General features: G+C 34.3%; 1 protein-coding gene across 1 annotated transcript in view; it reads right to left on the bottom strand.

Annotated features, from left to right (window-relative positions):
* Positions 1-5,189: 5,189 nt before the first annotated feature.
* The window catches only part of LOC107675710 (uncharacterized), a 14,013-nt gene continuing 3,528 nt past the window's right edge, over positions 5,190-15,674 (bottom strand). The window contains exons 3-9 of the mRNA XM_016470124.1: positions 14,847-15,200; positions 13,876-14,154; positions 12,264-12,371; positions 9,317-9,388; positions 8,335-8,388; positions 7,946-8,057; positions 5,190-5,926 (exon numbers count right to left, since the gene is read on the bottom strand). Coding sequence (XP_016325610.1) covers positions 5,449-5,926; positions 7,946-8,057; positions 8,335-8,388; positions 9,317-9,388; positions 12,264-12,371; positions 13,876-14,154; positions 14,847-15,200 — 1,457 coding nt within the window. The 3' untranslated portion in view covers positions 5,190-5,448. The remainder of the gene's footprint in view (positions 5,927-7,945; positions 8,058-8,334; positions 8,389-9,316; positions 9,389-12,263; positions 12,372-13,875; positions 14,155-14,846; positions 15,201-15,674) is intronic.

Raw genomic sequence — 15,674 nt, 5'->3', positions numbered from 1 at the left:
ACATGTTTATCATCATCATCATCAGCAACAACAATAATAATAATATGCATTTGGTGAACTTTTGATAATTTTGCATGTTATCTTTTTCCTCTTTGCAGCACTTGAATTGACATGCAAAACAAAACTTTGCACTTTGGGACCCACAATAACTGAACAGAACAAGGAAACTGAAGAGAACATTAGAACACTGAATAGAAATACAGAACAATAAATAGAATGAAGTGTTTCCCAAAATATATTTGCAAACTGTCTCAAAGGTCACCAGGAAGTAAAAGACAAACAGTAGGGAGACGCAGATACAAGGAACCAGGAAGCAGTTTGCAGCGCTATTATGAAAACTTTTATAAAAGATCAGCTGTTGTTGTTGCATGCTGTGTTTGCGTTCAGTTTCCTTGTTCCTTATTTATTAATCCAGAGGCTCAGGCTCTTCAGCAACTGTTTTATTCTTAAGGTCATATTTGACTGTAGTTATATGAGAAGGGTTGGACCTCCTTCTCATAAACAGGACATTAATCTTCCTCATAAAGACAATGTGTTTGAGATTCTTTTAGTGAAAGTGAGCTCTGCTGGGAAACATTTACTCTCATCACCAAAGTATGACTAGGCAGCTGTGTGTTTGTATGCATCCCCATATTCTTAGTGAGCTAATATATATATGCATACACACACACACACACACACACACACACACACACACACACACACACGTATATATATTAACTCACTTCCCACAACTGAAACTATACCTAAAGAGGAAAGATCAAATATTATTTTTCAATCCAAGAAGTGGCTTAAGAACAAGTCCATCAGGCTCATGTTTTGGCCTGGTCAGAGTCCAGATTTGAACCCTATCTGGTCTCAAGTTAAACTCCAACTAACTGGGAGACATTCAACTACTCATGAGCTGTGTGAAGCCGTCAATATGCCATCAGGACTTCTCTTTCGTGGACAAAAACCACACACAGTTTTGTCAAAATGCCTGTTTTTGGCGAGTGACCTCGCAGACACTCCTAAATGCCCTTAAAGAGTTTGGGGGAAATCAAATGCGTGTCAGATCCACATCATGTGCATCAGGTTTTAAAGAGACAGCGCTGATTTTATAGTGAAACCCGCTGCAGTCTGTCATTGCTGTAAATCAAAGAACTAAAGAAAAAGAGAAATCACTCACTGCTCTGCTCGCTCATTAAATTTTGTTCCTTGAATAAACATTAATCTATATTTAGTTTATAGTTTGTGCATATACAATTTATAGTTTATGTGAAGATTGTTTTAAACAATAATGTACAGTATTTGAAAAATAATGTGTTTTTTGAACATTAAAGCATGTCAACATATTCTGTTACACCAAATACACAAAATAACGATCTTTAAAAAAGCATCATATGACCCCTTTAAAATTATATTTTCCAAATGTTAAATGTTGAATGTTTATAATTAGTGGCTATGGGGAAATGCATTTAGCAGTATTTGTATCAATGACACTAGCCTTCATTAATAATATGCTACTTTGTAAAAAGATGCCATTAAACACATATTAAAATATGTCAACTTTATGTTGTTTCTGCATTAATTTGATGAAATTATGATAACATTAATATATTATGTTAATATATAGAAATAGATTAGTGTAGAAAGTCCGTAAAATGTAATTTCCATCACAGAATAATGGTGAAAATGTTGATGACTTTCAGAAAAAAGTGCAAAAATGACTTTTTATGTGATACACGTCTGTCCACTGTTGGCCAGTTGACAAATTTAACCAGTGCAAACTAGTGAAAAGTGTTTTAACCCTTTATTTCTAAAAGCCCAAAAGTGCCCATATTTGAAGAAACAATTATAAATGTGTGTTTTTATTCCCCCTGCTAAAAGTGCCTGTGTTTCATCATGTCCAGAGGTTAAGAGAGGTCAGAAATGAGTCGGCTGGAAAGCACCGATGAGTCCCATCTGACCATAAACAGGCCTGAGGTTACATGTGTTGTCCACTATACACTTTTTTAACATGCAAACCCGGACGTTAACCAACACAATCAGCTGGTTGAATCTGATGCATTGTTTCAAATGGGGAATTCAATGTCATTCCAGAGTTAAGAATTCATGGACAACACTGCATTACAAAATAACTGATATATTGTGACTAAAACAGGCAAGAAGGAACGAACATTAAGCTAAATCTTATTATAGTGACACATTGGTGGTAAAAACCACATCTAAATTAAAGTGTAGACGTGAAGAGACGAGAAAGGAGGAAATATAGCACATTCTTATCTGCAAATATATCAACAACAATGAATCATTTTACTCAGTAACATTGAATATGAAAGTGAAAGCTCATCTATTAAAGAAATAGTTCACCTGAAAATAAAATTGGCTGAACATGTCCTCACCCTCAGGCTTTCCAAGATGTAGATGAGTTTGTTTCTTCATGGGAACAGATTTGGAGAAATGTAGCATTGCATCACTTGCTCAGAAATGGATGCTTTGCAGTGAATGGGTGCCATCAGAATAAGAGTCCAAACAGCTGATAAAAACAACACAATAATCCACAAGTAACCCACACCACTCCAGTCCATCAGTTAACATCTTCTGAAGCCAAAAGCTGTGTGTTTGTAAGAAACAAATCCATCATTAATAGTTTTTAACTTGCTTTGATGTTGCTTCTGGCCAAAATACAAGTCCTCTCTCCATAATATTGATTTTAAGTCGTCTCATCTGAATCAGGAGAGAAATCTGCACAGATCAAGCTCTGTTTACAAGCTAAAACAGCTCTAAAAAATATGTGGGTGGATTTTGATGTGAGAGACAACAGGAGATGGACTTTTTCACTGGAGGAAGCGTTAATATGGACTCGTATTTTAGCAGGAAGAAATGGTTTGAAGTTAAAGCGTCTTAATTATGGATTTATTTCTTACAAACATGTAGCGTTTGGCTGCATAGGACATTAATTGATGGACTGGAGTGGTGTGGATTACTTGTGGATGTTTTTATCAGCTGTTTGGACTCTCATTCTGACGGCACCCATTCACTGCAGAGGATCCATTGCTGAGACACTGATGCAATGCTACATTTCTCCAAACCTGACAAACCCATCTACATCTTGGATAGCCTGAGGGTGATTTTTCATGCAACTGACAGTTGCATTTAGACAAATTTACTGCTGAAATTTTTATTCGGTTTACAAAATAATACCAGGAGTTTGGGGGTTTTATCCCTCCCAAACCTCTGCAGCATGTATGTGGTTTTAGTACCATAGTTTAAATAAGAAAGAACAAAAGCTCAATTTGTTCCTTTTTTTGTTGGTTGAATTAGGAATTAGGAAATATCAGTGGTTCGGAGACACGGGGAATCCCTCCATGCCCACACACTTCTGTCCTGCTAAACCAAGTCTGGTTGCATTGCACGGTTTGTTGAGTAACCTGAAATGTGCTTCAAGTGCTAACGTCTAAAAGTTTTATTAGAGTCAAAATTTAATTTTATATGACAAAATAAATCGAATTACCTTGAACAATCAGCTCATAAAGAGAAAATTAATCCTTTATCTGGATGTGGCACCATTACAGGAATACAAAAAAAAAACAAAAAAAAAAAAACAGAAATGTCATAATACATATACAAATTACTTTTATTGGTGTAAAACTGGGTTGCACACACACACAAAAGTCATTTTTAAGAGTCAGATCAGTCAGAAATTACACTTTAACCCTCTGATGCTGGTGTTGTCTATGGTGAACACACTTAAAAAATATATTTTAATTATTGTGGATGTGATGTAATATGCAAAACATCATGGGCAATGACCTTTTACCCTTTTTTAAACCCCTTGATTAACCTTTGTGTTTTTATTTATTATCTGCTATTTCAGTGTATAGAGATGAACTCATCATTTAGAGAAAAAAAAAGGATTATATTCATGCAAAACTACAAAGAAATCTTATTACTTTGCTACTTAATATTACATGCATCAAAGTGGAGGGCTGCATTGGGATCCCGCGGGACCAGAGGCGGACAAAGTACTCAACTCCATTACTTGAGTGAAAGTACAGATACTGCTGGTCAAACATTACTCCATTACAAGTAAAAGTTGTAAAGACAGATTTTTACTTAAGTAAAAGTACAGAACTTGTTCCACAATTCTGTGGAAAAAACGCGCACTTGTCAACCCTGCATCCAGCACGAGCTACAGGAGTCAGATTTGGCTGATCACGGGTCGAGAGTAAAGATGCTGGAGGATTTGCTGCTCAACAGATCCTGAGCTCATTGAAGATGTGATCGAGAAATCAAAAGCAATTTAAATATCCCGCATGTTAAAGAAAACAATCTAGGGCTCTACATCAAAGGGTTAAAGTAAGGCATATATGTTGGTGATTTTCACATTCAATATGTTCAAAATGTTTCATTTTTGGTAACTTAATTTCCCTTCAGACACTTTTCTGTTAAAGCTTTAAAACCTTGCAAACATTTAATCTGTTTGAGCTCCAGCAATCGTTTCTTTTTTAATGCTTTCATAATAGTTAAAAAGGCATCCAAGTGCAATAGCTCACAAAGTGTGTCCAGATAACACTCAGGCATGGTTTTTTTTGGCTTCCCTTTGCGGGAAACCTGCGCTTCCTTTTTTTTTCTCACTGCCAGTTAAAGCAGAGTGTATTTTCTCAGAAATGGAAGTTAATCCTGTTGAAAGTCAAAGCAAAACGAAAGTGAAACAAACAACTCTGTCTGTACATGAAAGCACTTGTGCAACGCTCGTGCATCCATCAAACATGTCAAACTGAGCTGCTTGAATGTGCAAACGCTTCTGAAAGAGTCTACAATGACCAAACTAAAGTTTTCACTTTTATTAGTTTTCTTTTATCAAAATAATCACATTTGACATCAATAAACAAAACGAAAGCGCGTCGTTGTTACAGAAAGTTTGAAGTAAATATAAAAGAGAAGTTGCTTTTCGCACGATTAGTCTCTGAGTTAATGATCTGTCAGATAAAACGGTAGTTAAACTATGTTTCGCAGAAAACATGCAAATCTGACCCGTGTTATTCCCGAAACCATATGCATTGACCGATAAGAAGTTCACAAGATTCTGTAAATAAAGCGTTTTACAAGAAAATGCTATTTCAAAATTTCACATTTAAGTCGATGTGTTGCTAGCAGTTTCTTTGTAACTATTACTAGTGATTTCTGAGTGCAAATTGTTTCTACACTTTTTGCAGAAATAAGGTTTAAGAACTGTGATCTCATTTCTCTCTTCCTGTACTTGGTCTTTGAAAAATACTGAATTCAGGTATTGTGAAATGGTTCGATCTCCTGCCAGATGAGTCTGGTTTACCAAAAGTCAGAACATAAAAAATTCCCAAGAAACAAAAGGCAGATCCATCATCTGGAACTGCTGAATGTGCACATTGCTGTAACATGAAATTGCAAAAGCATAGTCTGTGCAAACATGAAATGTATCCAATTTCATGATCCAGACTCTTCCGGTTTCTGAATAAGTTGGAATACTGTCCTGGTGTTTTTCTCCAGGGCTGGACATTTTCCTGGATGTGACGTCACTAACACCCTGCATGTCTGCCGCTCTGTTAGAAACCATTCAAGTGTTTCATCCAGGTCCTTGTTTCCCTCTTGATATCCATCCAGGATGAGCAAACAGTCCGTCGGGCCCAGAAGCGTCTCTCTGAACTTAGACACGTCTAGTGGTTTTTCATGAGAAATGCTGGACTTTACCACCTGGAAAAAGTCTCCTTTCGCTCGGCTACAGTCCACCTGGAAAACCAGATGGAGCCGGCGGATGTTGAAGGGGTCTGTCGTGGTCCTCTCAGCCCAGCAGGACGACAGGATTTGGGCCACGCTGGTTTTCCCGCTGCCTGGTTCTCCAAACAGAAGGATGGTTTCTTTCTTATCAGGCAGAATGGAGCTGATGTTTAGAGATCGGCCTTCTCTGGAATCAAGAGGGAAAAATGACGTGGTTTAACACGGAAATCAATGAGTAATGTGTGTTTATTGTGGTTTGGTAACCTCTCAATTAGCCAGAGCTGTGTTTATCAGCAGTTCACTGGAAACGGTTATACCTTACTCACTTTCATATACATATACATATATATATATATATATATATTATATATATATATATATATATAGAGCACATGAATTTAAAAATAATTAAATTTAAGATTAAATTAGATTTAAATAAATTTAAAAGTAAAAACAAATGAATAAATAAATGCACATATTTAAATATATTTACAATTGAAATAAAAAAAAATGTAAAATACTTAAAATAAATAAACAAAACAAATGAATAAAATGAAAATAAAATAAATGTATTTTTTAAAGAAATAAAATAAAATACAAAATAACAAAAATATTTTTAAATAAATAGATAAAAAAACCAAAAACAAATAATTAAATACATACAAATGTAAATAATACTAAATTGTTAAATACTTATAAAATAATACAATAAATAAGTAAAGCAATAAAGAAAAAGAAAAATGTATGAAATATGCGAGTTTGGGATCCATTTAAAAGTTCAGAATTATTTCAAATTAGAATTATTTAATTTCTTAATGGACATCTCAGAGATTAAACACTAAAAGTTTTATTTTACTTAGTATTTTGTCTTATTTTTCTATTAGATTTCCATTAAATGTCTATAAATTAATAAATAAATGAATAAATATCTTAAATCAATATACATTTACTTGAGAAGGAAAATGATGCAAGTCTTGTTTTCTGAAAAAACAAAAAAACAAAATCTAAATTAAGTGATTTTCTGCTTAAAACAAGAAAAAGTATCTGCCAAAATTGTAATTTTTACACAAAGGTGTAAAAATACTCTGGTTTTCCCTTTGAACTTTATTCTTCTTTCCAAACCAATGTTTTTCTTGTTTTAAGCAAAAACCCACTTAATTTTGATCATTTTCCAAAAAGACTCAATATCTTAAACCTCAAGTAAATGTGTCTTGATTTAAGAATGTTTAGATATTTGTACTGGAAAACAACAAAAATACTGAGGAAGAAAATCTTTTTTTTTTTCAGTGTAAGCTCATAAATCAGAGTGTGTGTGTGTGTGTGCATTGTTCTTATGGACAGTAATCACTCTGTTTATTTAAGGAAGTTCCCTGTCATGTGTTAGTGTGTGTGATTCAACACATGAGTGACTCTTAGCATGCTTAAAGGGATAGTTCATCCAAAAATGAAAATGTAATGTTTATCTGCTTACCCCCAGGGCATCCAAGATGTAGGTGACTTTGTTTCTTCAGTAGAACACATATGATGATTTTTAACTTTAACCGTTGCAGTCTATCAGTCTTATAATGCATGGCAATGGTAACAAAATCTATGAGAGTAAAAAAAACATGCACAGACAAATCCAAATTAAACCCTGTTCATGGATCTGGATTGTTCAAACCGACTTAAAACGGTTTGTGAATGTACGTTCTCTCGCGCGAACTCATTCGGGAGTGGTGACTTTCCACGTATTCCCAACTTCTGAGCCTGCTCGCCTGAAGTTATGGTTGATTGCTCTTCGGCTGGATATCAACACACCCATTAACGTAAACTACACCAGAGCGCGTACACACCTCACGCACCGGATGCCGTGCGCGCGCCCAAAGACAGTTGGACATAGTGGTGTATTAGAGGTAAAAAATGATATAAATACTGTTCGGTTTCTCGCACAAACCGATCGTTTCGTGTCTTAGGATTTGGATTTGTCTGTGCATGTTTTTTTTACTCTCATAGATTTTGTTACCATTGCCATGCATTATACGACTGATAGACTGCAACGGTTAAAGTTAAAAATCATCATATGTGTTCTACTGAAGAAACAAAGTCACCTACATCTTGGATGTCCTGGGGGTAAGCAGATACACATCAAATTTTCATTTTTGGGTGAACTATCCCTTTAAGTGTTTGTGTCACATTCATAATTCCCTCATATCAATCTGTTGCTTACTTGCTGAGAAGTGCATATGAAACAAGTCTGCTTTTCATCTCAGTGTTTGTGCAGAGCTGTGAATACTGTCGTATAAGCACGTTCCTCAGGGATAGAGGTTTTTCTGTAGCTTCTGCACAAATGAAAGACACACAAGAGTCACAAGAGCAACAATATGCAGAACATTTTCCATTTGACTAATGCCCACATCAACTAAATTCATAACAGGCTTCAGTGATTCACAATCACATGAAACCTCCAGGTGCTTCACAGCGTGCTATAGACACTAGACAGATTACAGTACAGGTGCAGTCTGGGCCTCAAGGGTCATATTTCCAGTTTCTACTGTACTGAACGTCAGCAGGTTAATCATTAACTTGACATCATAATAATATCAGAACATGCTTTACCTTCTGAGTTCAAGTCACATGTTTGCGGCTTGTTCTCATTCACTGTCAATAAAGCTGTCAATGAAAGAGAAGTATGATCAATAAAATGAAATGGATATAGAGTTTATTGTGTTGAGGTCAAGGTTATCATTAACTAAAACTAAAACAAAAAAACAACAACAAAAAAAGAATGTTTTAGTTACTTGGAATAAAATAAACATTAACTGAAATAAAACAATATATATAAAAACTTAAACTTATTTTTTTTCAGGTAGTTGCCAAAGCAATATTTCTCATTTTTTATTTAGTTTTACTTGAGGTACTAAAATAACTAAAACTGAAATAAAAACTATAGAGACGAATTATTGAATGAATTAATGATTAAAATAAAAACAGGAAAAATAAAAATACAAATTAATTCAAAATATTTATAAAACTGTAATAGCATCTCAGTGATACTAAAATAACACTGGTTGAGGTAAAAATAAAAATAATAAAATAAAAATATAAGAATATTGCAGGTTTAAACCATACAGCAATAAATAAATAAATAAAATTATAATAAATAAATGTATTCAAATAATAAATATAATAAATAAAAATACACTTAAAAATATATAACATGCCAAATAAATGTTAACAGTTTGAATCAAATATTTATAAAAATTAATGAGTAAATAAGTCTCTAAACCTTCTCAATAATATATTTATGTGAAGATAATATATTAAAGTCAAGTTGACATATATATTATTTTAAGGCATGTTTTCGATATATATTTCAAAATGAAATTATATATACACACACATTTTTTAAATAATATATGATATAAAATGCAAGTTAATCTCTCAGCAGCATGTACTGTATGCGTGTATTGTATTGTATGCTCTCAACAGGAAATATATTGTTTTTACAGTGCCTTTACAGCCACTTTATATTGACGTTCATATCATAAAAAGCACATTAATGTACTGGAAATGATGTAAATGAACTTGAAAAACTCACAATCAGTGGTGGCAGAGGATGCATGTGGGAAGAGGAAAGCACATTTAGATTCACTTCGTCTGTTTTTCTGACCTGGAAATAGATAGAGGTGGCAGAGATAGAGGTCACATTTTATTATTATTTATTGGAATTCACCCATGGTTGCACACAAAAAGAGGATATGAAACAGCTTTTTTTGCATTGTAATGATTTTATAATCTGATCATCAGCAGTTGACAGACACTAAAAGCTTCTTCTAAGCATTCAACTCATAATCAGGCAATGGACAAATGTTTTTGTCATTGTCAGGGTTATTTCTGTAAAACATGCGTTGTCAGGAAACCTTCTTATTAAAGGCCAGATCACGTATAAAGCTTACTGTAAATTATACAACTTTTTCTTTTCACTTCCAAAAAACGTATTTTTAACAGTATTTTACTGTGAAATCACATTAAATGTAATTACATTTATTCACCGAATATAGTATGGAAACTTACTGTTAACCAGTTAACAGGTTTTTACTGTAGCATTTTACAGTCGTTTACTGTTAAAATCACAATCATTTTTTTACAGTGTGCAGTGTCTGAACAGATTTGATAAAAAAAATTTAAAAAACAAAACTAAAGCCTTTTTAATGAAGGTTTTGTTTTTGAAATAAACGTGATACTAAAGTTACTCCACACGTGAATGAGTAATGTGGTATTTACCCGTGACAAAGCCTGGTTCTTTTTCCTGTAGATACTGAAGATTAAACTTGGACTCAGTGTTTACATGTGGTTTGCATTGTCACATACTGCTGCCGTCTAATCAATGGAGTAATTGTATGGAAGCTTATTTGTGACTTTATGACCTGGTTTCACAGTCAGGGCTTAGACTAAGCCAGGTTTAGGCCATAGTTCCATTAGGACATCTTTTATAAACGTTCCATTACTGGTGTGCATCTTGAGACTAAACAACGGCACTGATATATTTTAAAATATGTCGGTGCAAGTTTCATTCAGTTAAAACAGCTCAGGCATGCATTTTAGTCTGGGACCAGGCTTACGAGTATGTATCTCACAATTGCAAGTTATAAAGTTATAAGTGCAAGTTGGATTGTTTCTCACTATTGTGAGTTTATATCGCATAATTCATTCATTTTTCTGACAAGTACAAGTTTAAATCTTAATTCAGCCATTTTTTCCTCTCTATTGCGAGTTTGTATTTCACAATTCAGACTCACGATTGCAAATCTATATCATAAAATGTAGGCATTTTTCTTCACAATTGCAAATTATAAACTCATTTGCAAGTTTACATCTCAGTTTGGACTTTTTTCTGACAATTGTCACAATTCTCACTATTGTGAGTTTACATCTCATGATTTGGATTTTTTCTCACAATTTCAAGTTGGCATCTTGCAATTCTTACTTTTTTCTCACTATTGTGAGTTTATATATCACAATTCTGACTTTATTCTCACTATTGCTACTGTATATCTTGCAATTCTGACTTTTTTCTCAGAATTATAATTGCGAGTTTATATCTTATAGAAGTTATAGACTCATCTCACAATTCAGACTTTTTTCTGACAATTCTCACTATTTGGATTGTTTTTCTCACAATTGCAAGTTTATAAGAATATTTTATAGATACATATCACAATTTTATAGAATTGTGAGAAATGTTTTATCTGGGAGATTTTTTTTTTTCTGTTTTTTTTTCCTTCTTTTTTTCTTCTTCTTTCTGGCGGAAATAAACCTCCATCATTTTGAGATGGAATACTTCTAAAAGTAGTTAAGTCGCTGGGGTATATTTGTAGCAATAGCCAACAATACATTGTATGGGTCAAAATTATCCATTTTTCTTTTATGCCAAAAATCATTAGGATATTAAGTAAAGATCATGTTCCATGAAGATATTTTGTAAATTTCCTACCGTAAATATATCAAAACTTAATTTTTGATTAGTAATATGCATTGCTAAGAACTTAATTTGAACAACTTTAAAGATGATTTTCTCAATATTTAGATTTTTTTGCACCCTCAGATTCCAGATTTTCAAATAGTTGTATCAAATATTGTACGATCCTAACAAACCATACATCAATGGAAAGCATATTTATTCAGCTTTCAGATGATGTATAATGTCAATTTAAAAAAACTGACCCTTGATGACTGGTTTTGTGGTCCAGGGTCACATATGGTTTTAAAATAGTGCTATGCTACATTGTTGTCAAATGACCACATACCCTACAGGTACACACACTATGTACTGCAGAAACAGTAAGTGTAGTATGTTAGTGTGTTTTATAATCATAGCCCAAAATCCTGTCTGATAATATGATGGATGACAACAGTGACTATATTAGGACTGGTCAGTAACCGGGTTATATAAGGGTAATTCACTGGGTCATTCCTGTTTCTGCATGTACTAGTTTCACAATGCCACAGAGACAGAAGCTCAGATCTGTGCATGTGCAAGATAACTAATTGCTTTTAATGAATTTTTAAGCTCAAACCTTTTCAAAAGTGCCTAGTCACACACAGCATGCAAATGACTAATGAGGTTTTCACCTGTGTCAGCTGACAAAACCTAGTTTCTATTTCCTGAATAAACTGGGGATTCCTTCTTTACAAGCTGCTTAATATCATATGATGTTGACTCACAAGACTACTCTCTAAAACAACCAATAAATCAATCAAGCAAATCTGCACTGGTCACAACTAAAACCAGTTCAACATATAAGACGCAATATGAACAGACACATTTTAATGAGCCGTAACGAACAGTAAAAAAGTGACAGAATCACCTGTAGTGTTACAGATTAAATGTAAACAGGTTATGTCATGTTAAATACCAACTGCATGCTACTCCAAGGTACTTCAAATAATATAATGATCCAAAATCACGGTATTACTATGGAATGTGTCATAATAGCACTTTTTAAATAAAGGTAAATAAGTGTGCAAAGTAAATGTCAAAGTACCGTTTATTCTCATACGCAGGATGACGGAGATGAAGACAATGGCTAAAAGCACGACGACCACGGCGACAATCCACACATACGGAGTAGAACAGTGAGGAGGGAATTCATCTGTAAAAAGAGAAAAATGTTGGCTTTAAATACATATATATATATATATATATATATATATACAAAAAAATACAATTTTATTTTTATATTTTTTTGTTGTGATAATTTTAAAGTTTAAAATTGAGTTTGTGTCATTTTTATATTTTTTTATATGTTTATATCGTTTTTTATGTTTTATTGTTTTTTGTTTAGTTGATTTATTTTTAGTTATTTTTGTACTTCCACTTAAACTACTTAGAAATGACAAATGCTGCCTTTGCAACTTGCTGAAGTTTTTCAATTTTATTTCAGTTAACTTTTAGTAAGTAATTAAACATTTTTATGGTTTTAGTTTCAGTTAATAATGATAATCCTGCTTCGAACATGGCTAATCCAGTCAGATATTAGAGCTATGAAACAATAATTTAATTAAAGCTAATTGCATTACTTCTTTAGCAACACTTATACACTCAATAACTGTGGGGTATTGTACAACTCTGTTACGTAACAGAAAAAAATGACCTTCTACTTGCTTTAGAGTGAAACATCATATGAATAAATCTGCATCGTTATGATCTTAATGTCTGCTGGAAAAAAACAGTAACAAAGGCACTCCTCCACATTTATCTGAAACCGATCTGTTTTTTCTTTTGTGGACGTCTTTACCTGCGTATTTCATATCACACGCCCCCACATCCGGGGAAAACCATCAAGAAAAATTATGTTTTTTTCAACCAAAATGTCATCAAAACATGATGGCATCAAAACGAAGGCATTGTTCAGATCTGTAGGCTGATACTCGTTCCTACAGAGATGAACTGATCTTATTTCCCGAAAGCGCTACATACATTTAGAAAAAGATTTACCGCCAACGTTTAAGACTAGTTGCATATAAAATGTCCATTCATTTGAATCGCACACTTTTGAGTTACATTCCATCACTTGCTCAGCAATGGATGCTCTGCAGTGAATGGGTGCCGTCAGAATGAGAGTCCAAACAGCTGATAAAAACATCACAATAATCCACAAGTAATCCACAGCACTCCAGTCCATCAGTTAATGTCTCGTGAAGCCAAAAGCTGCTTCTGGCAAAAATATGAGTTCATAATCCATAATATCGCTTCCTCCAGTGAAAAAGTGGTCTGGTCTGAATCAGGAGAGAAATCTGCACAGATCAAGCAGCGTTTAAACAGCTCTAAACAAATATGTGGCTGGATTTTGATGTGAGAGACAACAGCAGATGCACTTTTTCACTGGAGGAAGCGATATTATGGATTATGGACTCATATTTTTGCCAGAAGCAACAGTTAGAAGCAGCTTTTGGCTTCACAAGACATTAACTGATGGACTGGAGTGGTGTGGATTATTGTGATGTTTTTATCAGCTGTTTGGACTCTCATTCTGACGGCACCCATTCACTGCAGAGCATCCATTGCTGAGCAAGTGATGCAACGCTACATTTCTCCAAACCTGTTTCAATACTAGGCTGATACTAGTTAATAAACCTTTCCTACATCAGACTCACCTGGGATGCTGAAAGTGGCCGTCTGCTGGATTTCACCCTTCACGAGGAAAGAGCAGGTGTAGTTGTTCACGAGGTCTCGTTTGACCGTCAGCTTGCTGATGACGTGGATGAGATCTTCGTCTGTAGATCGTGTGGTGCTGTTGGACATCTCTGTGAGGTTTGTGTTTTGACCATCGCTCCAGATAACCTGAGCGGACGGGAATCCCTGAGACTCACAGGACAGCTCAACCTCATCCTGACCCGTCTTCATGATGGCCTTCTTTATGGGAGTATAAAGAGCTGGAAACCATAAACATAATATATAGCTAAAGTTATAAGCATGACAATCTGGTGCAAGTTTTAGAAAACATGGATATATTTGGAAAAATGTTCTGCCATACTAGGACTATTTCTGCAGTATGCAAATTTACTGTATACACTGAACTCAAACCCAAACCTGACCTGGATGATCTACTAGATTTGCCAAAATAAATAAAACAATGCAATACAATGCAATATGCACAAAAATGCAACTCAGAAAGCAAAGAGCGCAATTCACTGAAATACAGTACAATTAAATAAATACATTTCTTTAAATATATATATTAATATATAGTATTATGAGCTGCATCCTAGCAATATAAACAGGAATTCCTGCTTAGGAATGTAACAATATTCATACAGCAGAAATATTGGCTTTTATTGATTTATTGTCATTTTAATGCACTGCAGCTATGCAATATGGGACTCTTTCTGCTGACACACTGGCTATATTCAGTACTGAATATTGAGCATCTAAAAATTAATAAACTTTCTCTCTCTATTTCTCTCCCTATATATAATAAGAAATAAGAAAGAGAACCATAACACATTGCAGCAGTTAATTAAGCCATGCAAACCAACTGCAAATCAACTAATATCTTAAAAATATAGGCAGCTATCACCTTTATGAACTGGTTTGTCAAGCTGTGTGTTTTGTAAGTCAAACGCACCTGTAACACTGAGCGTGACTTGCTTGTAGTCTCCATCATCTCCCTCTTTCACGATACACCGGTATGTGCCTGAATCTTTAATCTGGAGCTTTTTCAAGTGCAGCACCGCTCGGTTTTCGTTCAGCTGTTCGTGGATGAGCTGTGCGCGCTTTATGAACGCGGCACTGGTGTAAATGTGATTCTCTCTGCCTCTCTCCAGCCGATACACATCCACGGCCGGCTTCGGCTCGACTCGGCTCCATATGACAGTGAGGTCGGAAAGACTTTTAACCGTGGAGAACAAACACACTAGTCTGACGTCCTCATGTAGCTCTGCTTCATAACTGCTCTCCTGTAAACCGACTGTAAACAGGGCTGGAGGAAGACAGATGAGAATCACAGAGATGATGAGACATCTTCATCATAATTTTAGAGATAAACACAGTTCAATTCAAGAGATTTATGAGAAAACCTTAGCGTGCTCACCCAAAAACTACAATCATCTCCTATGATCGCTGTGAAAAACGCTTGACTTAAAATTGATCATTGCAACTATTATTTTACCAATAGAAAACTAAGTTTACAGTTGTGTTTCCATAATTAAATTTATAGTAAAAATGGATTCACTAATTGAATAACAATTTAGTGTGGGTTTTATGCTGAAAAAATCTGGTGTAAAATTTACTTTGAAAATTTTAACTCAGAAATGAATAGTAAATTTCACAAATAATTACAAAGAATTAAGTAATGAATTAAACGTTAAAACTGGAAGTAGAATGACTAAAATAGCATTTTCTTGTAAAAACCTACTCCAATAATCTTTGTTTACAATTTCAAATAAATAAATAA

Source organism: Sinocyclocheilus anshuiensis, unplaced genomic scaffold (genome assembly GCF_001515605.1).
Source record: "Sinocyclocheilus anshuiensis isolate Anshui unplaced genomic scaffold, SAMN03320099.WGS_v1.1 scaffold708, whole genome shotgun sequence".
Lineage (NCBI taxonomy): Eukaryota > Metazoa > Chordata > Actinopteri > Cypriniformes > Cyprinidae > Sinocyclocheilus > Sinocyclocheilus anshuiensis.
The sequence above is the reverse complement of the archived record's forward strand: the minus strand, read 5'-3'. Positions and strand labels throughout refer to the sequence as shown.